Genomic DNA, 12,921 nt, shown 5'->3' on the forward strand with positions numbered 1-12,921 from the left:
GTTGATTGATTTCACCCTGTGATTCATTGGTTTCACCCTAAGGACTCAAGTGAGACTAAATGGTTGGTCATTTTTCTGATTTAGTATCTCCTTGGGTTTCTTATATCCATCCCCGGAGAGTTTTAGTAGGTTTTAGATGAGACAGTAAGGACCTTTGACCCATTCTCAGAAAATGTCTGGCATTACCTCAAATCTGAATTTGATCATTATTACAGGGGGATGGGTAAGGAGCAGCAGCCCTAAACTGGGGCCCAAGTCTACTTTGTCATCTTGGTATTAGCTTTAGTCACAGTTTCTGGCACGCCAGGAGTTTTCAAATAAATTTTTTGGAAAAAAATATATTTAGAATTAACTATCATATACATATAAAATTAAGAGTCAGTTTTTCTAGTTAGCTGACTTTAGGTGGTTGTCTGAATTAATGAGGAAATGTTTCCCTTGACAATATCTTGCAGTGTGGGTAGCATTTTAAAGTTAAATGACTAAATACATTGATTTTTTTTTTTTTTTTTTCCAACAGGCCTGGGTTAGGGCTACGGTTGAAAATCTCTGGGGCTTAAAGAATCAAGCAGTTTATTTAAGCAGCAAGGGTTGTACTGCTCTCACTTTCCATTAAATCAACATGCATTGGGTATTAAACAACTAGAGTTCAAAGCCTTTTGAAAAAAACAAAAACAAAAAGACCAACATAGACTAGAATCAAAAATCTATCTAGTCCCCAAGGGGCATGGCGCTGTAGCTGCCGGAAGCGTCCATTTACATTCCTGCATCACAGGAAAATTACTCGTTCCTTAGCTGTTAAGCATTTGCAAAAGTTCAGTGATTTTATCGGGCATTCCTCACACGTTAAAATTACTGTTATTTTAAAAAGAGAACGAGAGAAGACCAGAGGCAACATGAGAACAGAGTTGCCTACTCCAGAGACATTTGTAAATGACATTATACAGTTTTTTCCCGCTTGGCACAATGTACTCCGGTGCACCGGGTTTTCTGGGACGAGCTGGGTGGCCGACATCTTCCCTCGCAGGAAGTTTCACACTTTTAAGATCTGAAGAGACGTTCAGCGCTCAGCTAGCGGCCAGAAGGCTCTTCACGGTCGAGTTGAACAGCGGCGGGAGGCGGCGGAAGAACCCGAACCCCTCCTCCCCACCCCCCCACCCCCCAGGTGCAGAGCGGGGCCGTGCCCCAGTCGCGGGCCCCGAGCGCCGGCGGCGGACGGCGAGCTCGGCCCCACTGGCCCGCGGGGAAACGCCGGCTGCCCAGCACGCAACCGCGCCAGGCTTCCGCCTCCCGGTGCCGCTCGGCTCCCCCGGCCGTCTCTGCTTCAGGGACGCGGAAACCCCGTAGGAGCGGGGCGGGCCGGGATCTTGGTTTGCCCACCCCTTGCTGCAATATTCTTCCGCCGCAAGGCAAAGAGTCCCAGCCTTCCCCCAAGGTCCTGGGATTTCCAGCGGCCCTGTAAGATCCAGAAATCACTAAATTTGGATTTTCCCACCCACTTGCTTAGGATATTTTCTGAGGTAAGGACCCCAGGATCACAATTTGGTGGATGACCGAAGGGCGACAAGAAAATTCCTCCGCAGAAAACGGGTTCCGGCCGCGAGCCTATAAAAAACGGGTGGCGCGGTACCGCTGTCTTTCCAGTCGGGCGCTGAGTGTTTCTTCGGATCATGTCTGGTGGCTCCGCGGATTATAACAGGTATGGCGCTTTCTCGGTGGTGGTAGTTTGTGGTGAAGGTCATATGACGCGAGCGGACAGTGTAATGGACGGCATGGGGCAGGGAGCTCTGGGTTCATGGGCGTTTCCTTGGGGTGCAGTACCCCCCTGCCCTTCGAGAAGCTTCCATGATGGGTAGGGCCTGGGTTGTGGGGTGACTAGGGTACAAAAACGGAGTGGTGTTGGAGGGTGTCCTCTGTCCCCCCGAAGACGCTTTGAAACCGCGGCCGGTTTCCCTGCCACGGGGCCACGTTTAAAGGGGTGGCGCAGTCCGCAGTCGGTACACTGTAACGGGCCGAAAGCTTTATTGGCGGCGGGTGGCGCGAGTTGTAGTGCTCGACTTTGGGTGGGGTGGGGGGAAGGGTGGCAGCGGCGCCCGCTCGTCACCTCCACAAGGCGGCTGGGACCGCGCCGGCAACGGGGTCCCTGCGAACCGTTGGCACAGCTCTTGCCAGGCCTCGGCCCGCGTCAATCACCCCGGCTTGCGCAGTGTAAGGGGCGGAGCTCAGCGCGTGGAGCTCTCGCGAGACGGTCTGCCGCCGAGACGGCAGCGCCCGGCGGTCGGGCCTGGGGGGGAAGGGCCGCCGTCCGTGCGGCCTTTCCGGGCGTCCCTTATTCTCGGCCTTCGGACTGGCGCGCACGGGCCCTCTTGTGCTTTGGAGAGTGTACACGTGCAGGGGAGGGTAGCCCGAGGAGGCCGCCTAGACTAGGGCTGTCCCTTGGTGTGCCCCTGAGAAGACGTGGGAAAGGGAAGTTCTCTAACTGCAGTATTCTCGTCGGCAGAGAACATGGAGGCCCAGAGGGAATGGACCCCGATGGTGTCATCGAGGTAAGGAATGTGTGTGGATTTTGAAACGGTGGAAAGGTGAGCTTGTTCATCCCACTTACTCGGTCTTTTTTATATGTAACTTACAGAGCAACTGGAATGAGATTGTTGATAACTTTGACGATATGAATTTAAAGGAGTCTCTTCTTCGGGGCATCTATGCTTACGGTTTTGAGAAGCCTTCAGCTATTCAGCAGAGAGCTATTATTCCTTGTATTAAAGGTAAAAGAACTAGTTAGCACTTGATAGAAATGAATTAACTGTTCTACATAGACCTGGACCATAAAAGGGAAAATAACTTCTGGGGGACTAGCACCTGTTTGTATTCCTTAAAGTGAAATGATGGCAATCATCTTTCGGGACTGACCTGAAATGAAGAGAATGCTCATTGCTGATCACTTGATGATTTGGGCATAATTAATGTTCCAAACGGAATACATGGTGTGAACTAGAAGTGGCGGTTTGATGTGGGATCGGTAAATATGTATCCTACTTTTTTTAGGGTATGATGTGATTGCTCAAGCTCAGTCAGGTACTGGCAAGACAGCCACATTTGCTATTTCCATCCTGCAACAGTTGGAGATTGAGTTCAAGGAGACCCAAGCACTAGTATTGGCCCCCACCAGAGAACTGGCTCAACAGGTATTGATAGTGTAGTTCAAAAAAACTGCTTGCGTGTTGCATAGGTTTCAGGTTTCACAACTGTGAAGAATTTAAAACTTAGTGTAAATCGGTCCTATTAGAGCCCTCCTTTTAATTGTCCATGCATGCAGGGAGTTGTTGAAAGTTCAACATAGGAACTGGGTGTGCAGGTATGGTTTGCAAGGTTGTGTAAGAGGTTTGAGAAATCAAAGTGTTCTTTTCAGGGTGGACTAGGTCTGTTCCCATTTTGAAGTTTGAATGCAGTTGTGCAACATGAAAACTGCAGTGACATGTTCTTTGACTGTCTCAGTAGTTTGTGATGCATCTGTTGCATGCTATGTTTTCAAAGCTCACTGCTATATTGGCTTTGAAGTAAAACCTTGCTAATAAAACTAGGCTTTATTAAGGTCAAAATGACAAATTCCAGTACTCGGGGAAAACTTAAGTACCCACATGTTGTCCTAGATGTAATTGCAGAGATCATTCCACTGTTCCAGTATTTACCCCTTCCTACACAATGAAGAGCAATGTAGGAAATGATTGAACTCAGATCTTTTAATTAACATAGCTGGTATCTGGGGCAACAAGATTCCAAGTTTGACAAGGCATAAGGAAGACACCTTAAGGGAATTTTATCAGGAAGCTGTTAGATCAGTCTGCATTTTAAGCTTGGAAGTAGTTAAGTGCTGTGCATGCATAGAAGCTATTTGCAGACCAGATATTTGCCATTGTGCTTTGGAATTTTAGTCACAGCCTATAGTTCTGCTGCATAATAACTAAGGGTATTGGCTTTTAGATCCAAAAGGTAATTCTGGCCCTTGGAGACTATATGGGAGCAACTTGTCATGCCTGCATTGGTGGAACCAATGTTCGGAATGAAATGCAAAAACTGCAGGCTGAAGCACCACACATTGTTGTTGGTACACCAGGAAGAGTGTTTGATATGTTAAACAGAAGATACCTTTGTGAGTATTGTTGATTGAATGTAATTTGTTTTTGCTATCACAAATTAAAATTTGCAATCCTATTCTTACTGGTCTAGAGCTGATAATATGTATGGCTTTGTCTTTGTCAGCTCCAAAATGGATCAAAATGTTTGTTTTGGATGAGGCAGATGAAATGTTGAGCCGAGGGTTTAAGGATCAAATCTATGAGATTTTCCAAAAACTAAATACGAGTATTCAGGTGAGCTTTAATTTTACTCCCTCTCCTATAGTAGTTGGGACTTTGGTTAATGCAGGTTGCAGTACAATTGAAATGTTGGTTTTTTCCCTTAAAGCAATTGGTGCAGAACTGTAACACAGTTTCATAGTGAGGCTGGTCTGTTTTTTGAGTATTGTGAAAGTGTGTTATTTGTGCAGTAACATAAGCGTGGTCTTTTTAAGGTTGTGTTGCTTTCTGCCACAATGCCAACTGATGTGTTGGAAGTGACCAAAAAATTCATGAGAGATCCAATTCGAATTCTGGTGAAAAAGGAAGAATTGACCCTTGAAGGAATCAAACAGTTTTATATTAATGTTGAAAGAGAGGTAATGTGTCTAATTACTAGACATTAAGATGTAGCTTTTTTTTTTTTAACCTTCTTGTATAAGCACTGTGCTAAAATTACAGAACCTAAGATTGTCTTAGTTTCTGTAGTAATGCTAGCAGAGTACACACAAGAAGAAAAATAACTGCACTAGATTGTAAAGACTGGGGTGGACCTCTTTCTTAATGTCCAGTGTCCTTTGTCTTAAGATTTGGTGCTATATGTATTAGGTCTAACAATGAATTTCTCATGGGAGTTGGAAACTAGATTTTAATAACTGTTAACTTTGAAATATTGTAGGAATGGAAGTTGGATACACTTTGTGACTTGTACGAGACCCTGACGATTACTCAGGCTGTTATTTTTCTTAACACAAGGCGCAAGGTGGACTGGCTCACTGAGAAAATGCATGCCAGGGACTTCACAGTTTCTGCTCTGGTAAGAGGTGTTGTAACCTAGCAGTGGTAATTACAGTGTTGTATTTTCATTAAAGCAGGATTTAGACTACAATATAGCTGTTAAGTGCTGTGTTGTCGTTCCCCCTGCTCAAAATAAAGTTGTTTCTTAACTATACCTGTCTGCTATACTCCTGTAGCAGCCAGGGACGCTTGGTCTCATACATGTCAATAAAGTTAAATATTGGTTTGACTGGTGATTCTTGAATTAAGGTTTGTTAATTTGCAGCACGGTGACATGGACCAGAAGGAAAGAGATGTTATCATGAGGGAATTTCGATCAGGGTCAAGCCGCGTTCTGATCACTACTGACTTGTTGGTAAGCCTCATCCTGTTCTGTTTAATCTACCAAAAGTTTGTTTTGGGGGGAAGGTTTTTTAATAACCTTTACCAACTTGGGCTCTTTGGGAGAATAAAGAACAGACCACACTCCACAGTGGGCTATACCACTTAATATAGTTCACTACTATTTTGTGGCCTACATTAAATAGCTGTGTGGGGTTTTTTTTTTGGAGTTGAACACTATATTACTGTATTTCAGGCTCGTGGGATTGATGTGCAACAAGTGTCATTGGTTATAAACTATGATCTACCTACCAATCGTGAAAACTATATTCACAGGTGAGTAGGTGGCATCTTGACTGCATTGGGAAAAGGAATTCATGTATGGCTTTTCTACTGACTGATTTATTTGAAAGGTAACTTCAAATCAGGGAAGTAAAAAGACTTAGCAACTTGGTAAGGTGTAACTAAAATTGTACTTGGGAAGATTGGTCATCTTACAGTGGGAAAACAGTTGTAAATGTTGCCCAAATTGTGGACTTAATACATACAAATCTGGTTGTTTAGATCTGTTGGTCTTAGCTTATTTTTGAGTTTTTAGTGAAGTTCCTGTGTCCATGTGCTTTCTCGATGATTCCTCTGTAGTTGGGATTTTCTTGGTGTTGTCTGGTAGCAATTTGAGCAGTCCCTGGTTTAGTTATAGTGGCTTTATCCCTAAGTAAATTGAACTGTACTTTGTTATATGATGTAAAAAAAGACTTTTTAAAAAATACAGGAGTCGATAGCAGCAGTTGATGACGAGATGGCGCTCAGAAACGGCGTTGACGTAATTTAGGACGTGGAATCATAAGCGAAACAGCACACTGTTTGAATAAAGAGCGAGTCGGTATTTATATTTGTTTTTCTTTTGTCATGATTATTTGATATTTTAAGTTGCTCCAGCCAAGGCATTTTGTATGTTAGTCTAGTAGGTGGTTTGTGTTGTCTGGTTTCTATCAGGAAGGTAGAAAGCTGTTTTGGAGGTAAACACGTTTTGAGTAATTTGAGTTACAACGTGTGAAACTGAGCAAAAAAGCAGTGATAAGTTTGGGTTACCATACCAAATACTTGTTTTCCCACTGGAAAAAGTTGTGAGTTTTAGGCAGTAGTTAACCTTGCAGCATTTGTATTTACAGTTTACAGTTCCAGAGGTGCGTCGAAATGGATTACATAACTGTTCTTTTTGTTTTATCCCTGGTGTTTACATCTGTCCCAGGCTGACATCTGCTCTTGGCTGGCCCACTTTGGTATGGGCTTTAATTTCACTACCCCAAACACAATACTGTCATCTGCTTTAAAAGTAGTGCTCAAGACACCTGATAAAATCTCATTTTGCAGCCAGACAAGCCTTGAATCCTTTTGGCACTAACTGCAAAGGAAGATTTTTTTCTCTAGATATTGATTAGCAGCTAGTGCTCCAATTAGAAGCACGAACTATAACCTTGTTAAGTAAACAGCAGCTGATGGTTAACAAGTGGATCATCATGTTCAGTAGTTCATTTGAATTTGAGAAGAAACATTCTAATTGCTGATTTTTTTTTTTCTTACACAGAATTGGCAGAGGGGGTCGATTTGGGAGGAAAGGTGTGGCTATAAACTTTGTTACTGAAGAAGACAAGAGGATTCTTCGTGACATTGAGACTTTCTACAATACTACAGTGGAGGAAATGCCAATGAATGTGGCTGACCTTATTTAATTCCTGGGATGAGATAGTTTTGAATGCAGTGCTCGCTGTTGCTGAATAGGCGATCACAACGTGCATTGTGCTTCTTTCTTTGGGAATATTTGAATCTTGTCTCAATGCTCATAACGGATCAGAAATACAGATTTTGATAGCAAAGCGACTTTAGTCGTGAGCTCTTGTGAGGAGAAAGGCATTGGCTTTATCCTCTTTAGAGTTAGACTGTTGGGGTTGGGTATAAAAGATGGGGTCTGTAAAATCTTTCTTTCTTAGAAATTTATTTCCTAGTTCTGTAGAAATGGTTGTATTAGATGTTCTCTATCATTTAATAATATACTTGTGGACTAAAAGATATAAGTGCTGTATAAAATCAGCCAATTATGTTAAACTAGCATATCTGCCTTTATTGTGTTTGTCATTAGCCTGAATAGAAAGGCCTTTAAAATTGATTTTTTTTTTTTAGAAAGCATTTGAATGCATTTTGTTTGGTATTGTATTTATTCAATAAAGTATTTAATTAGTGCTAAGTGTGAACTGGACCCTGTTGCTAAGCCCCAGCAAGCAATCATATCCTAGGTAGGGTTAAACCCCCAGTAATTAAAATTGCCATATTGCACATGTCTTAATGAAGTTTGAATGTTAAATAAATTGTATATTCACTTTAAAGGTGTTTTGGTTATTTTATTTAAGTTTTAAACATCTTACGAACGTTTCAGCAATTCTGAGTTAACTGCTGCATCACAGTAGCACAGAGGCTGATCAGTTGTAGATGTTCGTCAGCACCATCTGCTAAGCACTTGTCTACTTCCTACAAGGAAATTAAAGGTTAGTAAAATTTCCCTTGGCGTTCCACATTTTGCTGAAGTGTGCAAACAGGTGCCTACTTACAGCAAGTTTTTCTGTGATGATGGATTTCTGTTTGTCGGAAAGGTTATCGTTTTCTACAACCACATCATGAAGTTGATTTACAAGCTGAGTGGCTGCATGGCCCTCATCTATTAAATTCTGCAACAGGAAAGTACAGCATTTGGGGTGATTCTTTTAAGTTTTCCCTTCCCCATAGTTATGAGTGAAGTGATGACTTACTTTTACCACACCTTCTAGTTTGTCAAAAGAGCCACTCTGACATGCAGCAAATAGTCCATCGATGGTCTCAGCTGGTATTACCTAAAAAGATTCTAAGGTTTGGTTTCTGGGTCTGAACATGCCTGAACCCACTTTTCTTGCAGGCCTGGGTAGGGTAGTTCATTGTATGCAAAAAGACGTCCTGTGGCATGGGATGTAGAGCTGTTAACCCTAACTAAACCCATGCAGAGCTGGAAAGCCCCTTTATGGCTTCTATCCTGAACTCCAGACACATGATCCAGAAAGTAGGGAGCTGGGTTTTCCATATGGCCCTGGCCTTTTACCCTGTGTTGGAGCACCTTAAATTAGTCCAGTCACTATTCTATATCCAGGGAGATGCATTTTGCTTTCCTTTGCTCCTGAGAGCTTCAAGTTTGAGCCCATGATGAAACAAGAATAGCTGATCTGGGCAGTGGGTGAACAGCTAAAAATTGTCCCTACTGGTTGCTTGTCATACCCCAGTGGCTGAAATGAGCCAAGTACTTTAAAAAAGGGACTTTAAAGGAGAGTGCCCCCTGCCCCTTTCCAAACAAAGATGCCACTAATAAGAGACTGCTCTCAGAAGGCCCAAAGTACCCAGAAAATTAAAGGCGACTAATGCCATCAATTTCATCATGGCACTGAAAAATACCTTTGGGAACTTAAGTTTTAAAAGTAGTAGCAGTAGTAATCCTAATAGAGATGAACCCTGACAAATGATTTCTGTAAGTAGGATATTGCCCCTTTATATATGTATGACCTTTTGGCCAGAAGAGATTTGTCAGAACAGGGACAGTTGTTAAATCTATTTTAATGCCACATCCCTGAAGTGTTGTGATGCTTCCAGGTTGTTCCCTTATTACACGGTTTCTAGCACAGTACTTGGCACATGCTATAACCTAATAACCCCAAGACTCCTATTAAAAATCCCTATTGTGATGTTAAGAAGGTAGGAGGCTGTTGTGAAACCCCCATGAGTGGGATTAGTGCCCTTATAAAAGACCTTTCTGCCAGGGGAGGATGCAGTGAGTCTAGTCCACAAACTAGAGTCTAGGCACTAAGAAGTTAGTTCTCACCAGATACTCAATACATATATTTGACCTCAGACTGCCCAGCCTCCAGAATTGTGAAATTCTGTTTATAAGCCACTCAGCCTATGGTATTTTGTTAAAGCTGCCCAAATGGAACAAACCAGCACATATTAAGCATTCTGTATATATTTGACGAAAATTTTCTAAAAGCCACAAAGCCAACTAAATATTTCAATCTTACCCCAGCAATGTCTGTGATCACCTTCTCTGTGATCTCCTTTCCACCTGTTAATCGAGTAGCACTTTGAAGAAATGTAATAGCTTTTCTTAAGTCTCCTTCTGACACTTTAACAAGATAAGCTATTCCCTAGGAAAAAAAAATTTTTTTTTTTTACCAGTGATGGACAGCCAATTATGACTTCTGGCTTTAATAAAGGAAAGTGGAAAAACACTATGTTTTAGCCTAGGGTTAATGGGGAAAAAATGTATTTTCATTTTTAGGGGAATATTATCAGTCCTATAAAATGGCAGAATTCATGAAGACAGCATCAGTCCAATAAAAGGATATAGATCTTTTGCCTCTGAAAGAAATTTGCAGAGACAGAGATGTTCCACACTTCGAATCCTATTTTCTATTTAATACATGAAGCAAAAACGATTCAAATTATGGTTAAATTCTGTTAAAATGAATTAGGCCTTTATAGTCTCTTTCTGTACCTGAATTTCATCACCAAATTTCTCCTGAAGTGAAACATTAGCTAGGACACTAAAATCTTGTCATTATGCAGAGACTTTTTTGCAGAATTTGTATCAGGTGTATGAAATCTGCCCCAGTTCTGGGTCTCTGAAATATAATAAACTTCTAATAGTAACAAGAATGCTGAAGCTATATAATTCCTCGACATTCCAACTGTCACTCTTTTAGCTTAACTTTGCCTAAAGGTATCAGAAATTAAAGCAACACATTTGATGCTTTCAGGACCTCTTTACATGAATTCATCAAAGGAATTAGTAATTGCAATAATTAGGAATTACCTCATTGCTAATTTTGACATGTTCTTTATCAGCAATGTCTAGTAATCGCTGCTGTTGAATTTTATCTGACAGTGGTTTGAAGCGGAATTTAGAACATCTAGAGGTCAGAGGTTCAATTATTCTGTAAAATATTGGGGAAAAGAAAGTCAGTATCTAAAGAATTTCCCCCCAAAGACCTTTTTATCAAGAACAAATCAAGATGTGATAGAGGAGAAATTACTGTAGCCTTGAAACATTTAAAGTTTTTTTCTCCCTAATTGGAGTTATCAAAATAAGGCTGCCTAGCATCTATCTTCAGGGCAATACACATACCGACTGACATAATTACAGATGAGACAGAATCGGGTGGTTTTAGACTCCTTCTCCATAGTACGTCGTAAAGCTGCCTGAGCAGCCGAGGTCATAGAATCTGCTTCATCCAGAATCACAATCTTAAAAGGTGGACATGGCTTCCCACTGATTCAGAGAAACAGGAGTTATAATTCACATATCACCACCACGATCTACTTTTAGAATATTCTCATGGTCCCCCAAAAAAACCCCATGCCCACTAGGAGTCACTTCTCCCAACTCTCCCAGCCATAGGCAATCATGGATCTCTACTTTCTCCACAGATGTGCATATTCTAGACATTTCATATAAATGGAATAATATGTTGTCTTTTGTGATTGGCTTCTTTCACTTAGCATGCTTTCAAGGTTCATCCATTTTGTTGCATCATTACTTCATTCCTTTTTATGGCTAAATAATATGGCAAAGGGATATACCACAGTTTATTCAGTCATTCATAAGTTAATGGATATTTGGATTTTTCCATGTTTTGACTATTATAAATAATACCGCTATGAACATTTTTGTACATGTTTTGAACAGACTTATTTTTTCACTTCTTGTGGGTATATACCTAGGATTGGAATTGCTGGGTCATCTGGTAACTCTATGTTTAACTTTTAAAGGACCCGCCAAAGTACTTTCAAAATGTTTGTACCATTTTACATTATAGTCAGCAAAGTATAAGGGTTCCAATTTCTTAACATTCTTACCAATATGAATTATTTTCTTTTTGATAACAACCATCCAAGTATGTGTAAAGTGGTATCTCATCATGGTTTCCATTTGCATTTCTCTGTGGCTAATGATGTTGATGAGCATGTTTCCACATGCTTACTGGCCATTTGTATAGTAGTCCTCCCTTATCCACAGGGAGTACATTCCAAGACCCCACTGGATGCCTGAAGCCCGGGACAGTACACCAAACGGCATACAAATATATATACCATGTATTTTCCTATTCACACATACCTCCTATATACTTACCTATGAAAAAGTTCAATTTATAAATCAGGCATAGGAAAAGATGAACAATAATGTAATTAATAATGAAATAGAGGGGCGCCTGGGTGGCGCAGTCGGTTAAGCGTCCGACTTCAGCCAGGTCACGATCTCGCGGTCCGTGAGTTCGAGCCCCGCGTCGGGCTCTGGGCTGATGGCTCAGAGCCTGGAGCCTGTTTCCGATTCTGTGTCTCCCTCTCTCTCTGCCCCTCGCCCGTTCATGCTCTGTCTCTCTCTGTCCCAAAAATAAATAAACGTTGAAAAAAAAAATTTAAAAAAAAAAAAATAAAAAAAAATAATGAAATAGAACAATTACAATTATAGTGTAATAAAATTTATGTGAACATGGTCTCAGAATATCTTATGAGACTGTACTAACCCTTCTTGTGATCATGTGAGATGGTAAAATGCCTGTGTGATGAGATGAAGTGATGTCAGGCTACTAATGACCTTCTGAGGATTATGTCAGAAGGTAGATCATTTGTTTCTGTACTTCAGCTGAGTGCAGGCAACTGAAACCACAGAAACAATATATAATGGGGGGGCCGGGGGGGGAGAACTACTGTATCTTCTTTAGTGTAAGGTCTATTCAGTTCCTTTGCCTTTTAAACTGGGTTTTCTTTTTATCATTAAAATGTAAGAGTTCTTTATATATTTTTGATCTAAGTCCCTTATCAAATACAGGATTTATATGCATTGTCAGGCCAAGGTAGATATCAAAAATCACTTTCTACAAATTCTTAAATATGCTCAGATACAAATTTAAATATATGCCAGCTTCCAAAAATTTTATCTCGGTACTTTGCCATCTAAGCAGTATAAGTAGCTGACTAAACATCACTGTTTAACTCAGGGCAGTCCTATTTAAATTATTAATAATACCTCCTCTTTTAGTCTAAAAGTGTCTGAGTTTGGACAAGAACTTATATGGTCACCCTAAGTATGAAATATACACTGAAGCTTAAGATACCTGAAATTTTTTTCAAATAACACAATAACAAAAATCTGGATTTTTTATTATGAGTGTACCACCAAACTATCAAATTTGATTAATACTCCTTAGACAAAACATCAGTTAAAAACTCTTGACAGTAAACAATTTAAAATTAGTTATTATAATAGAAAGGTCACTTGGTGGGTTTAAATAATTTAGATAATTGGGCACCTGGCTGGCTCAGTCAGCAGAGAATATAACTCAATCTTGGAGTTATAAGTTCGAGCCCTACAGGGTGTAGAGATTACTTAAAA

The 12,921-nt window shown here is 40.9% G+C and overlaps 2 protein-coding genes and 4 non-coding genes across 13 annotated transcripts in view; 5 read left to right on the top strand and 1 right to left on the bottom strand.

Annotated features, from left to right (window-relative positions):
- Positions 1-1,575: 1,575 nt before the first annotated feature.
- Positions 1,576-7,837, top strand: EIF4A2 (eukaryotic translation initiation factor 4A2). 3 transcript variants are annotated; one of them, XR_005792303.1, is made up of 12 exons: positions 1,576-1,699; positions 2,501-2,546; positions 2,633-2,765; positions 3,046-3,185; positions 3,982-4,150; positions 4,261-4,370; positions 4,571-4,714; positions 5,014-5,151; positions 5,398-5,487; positions 5,710-5,789; positions 6,226-6,336; positions 7,042-7,154. XR_005792303.1 is itself a non-coding variant. In XM_040481042.1 (11 exons), the coding sequence occupies exons 1-11, from the start codon at positions 1,671-1,673 to the stop codon at positions 7,184-7,186; spliced, it is 1,224 nt and encodes a 407-aa protein (XP_040336976.1). In that variant the 5' UTR covers positions 1,577-1,670; the 3' UTR covers positions 7,187-7,837. The 3 variants fall into 3 exon arrangements, 1 of the variants encoding a protein (XP_040336976.1); XR_005792304.1 differs by having other exon boundaries at positions 6,226-6,332; positions 7,042-7,153; XM_040481042.1 differs by lacking the exon at positions 6,226-6,336 and having other exon boundaries at positions 1,577-1,699; positions 7,042-7,837.
- Positions 2,876-2,944, top strand: LOC121034281 (small nucleolar RNA SNORD2). Its single transcript, XR_005792361.1, has one exon. It is a non-coding gene; the product is annotated as a small nucleolar RNA SNORD2 (small nucleolar RNA).
- Positions 4,763-4,938, top strand: LOC121034276 (small nucleolar RNA SNORA81). Its single transcript, XR_005792356.1, has one exon. It is a non-coding gene; the product is annotated as a small nucleolar RNA SNORA81 (small nucleolar RNA).
- Positions 5,204-5,335, top strand: LOC121034262 (small nucleolar RNA SNORA63). The gene has a single exon (XR_005792343.1). It is a non-coding gene; the product is annotated as a small nucleolar RNA SNORA63 (small nucleolar RNA).
- On the top strand, positions 5,514-5,653 carry LOC121034266 (small nucleolar RNA SNORA4). Its single transcript, XR_005792347.1, has one exon. It is a non-coding gene; the product is annotated as a small nucleolar RNA SNORA4 (small nucleolar RNA).
- The window catches only part of RFC4 (replication factor C subunit 4), a 32,847-nt gene continuing 27,521 nt past the window's right edge, over positions 7,596-12,921 (bottom strand). For all 6 annotated transcript variants that reach the window (XM_040481048.1, XM_040481047.1, XM_040481046.1 and 3 more), the window contains 6 exons: positions 10,654-10,797; positions 10,342-10,462; positions 9,548-9,673; positions 8,258-8,338; positions 8,060-8,176; positions 7,596-7,979 (listed from right to left, as the gene is read on the bottom strand). In XM_040481048.1, coding sequence (XP_040336982.1) covers positions 7,884-7,979; positions 8,060-8,176; positions 8,258-8,338; positions 9,548-9,673; positions 10,342-10,462; positions 10,654-10,797 — 685 coding nt within the window. In that variant the 3' untranslated portion in view covers positions 7,596-7,883. The remainder of the gene's footprint in view (positions 7,980-8,059; positions 8,177-8,257; positions 8,339-9,547; positions 9,674-10,341; positions 10,463-10,653; positions 10,798-12,921) is intronic.

Source organism: Herpailurus yagouaroundi, unplaced genomic scaffold, assembly GCF_014898765.1.
Source record: "Herpailurus yagouaroundi ecotype Mexico unplaced genomic scaffold, PumYag 159, whole genome shotgun sequence".
Taxonomy (NCBI): domain Eukaryota; kingdom Metazoa; phylum Chordata; class Mammalia; order Carnivora; family Felidae; genus Herpailurus; species Herpailurus yagouaroundi.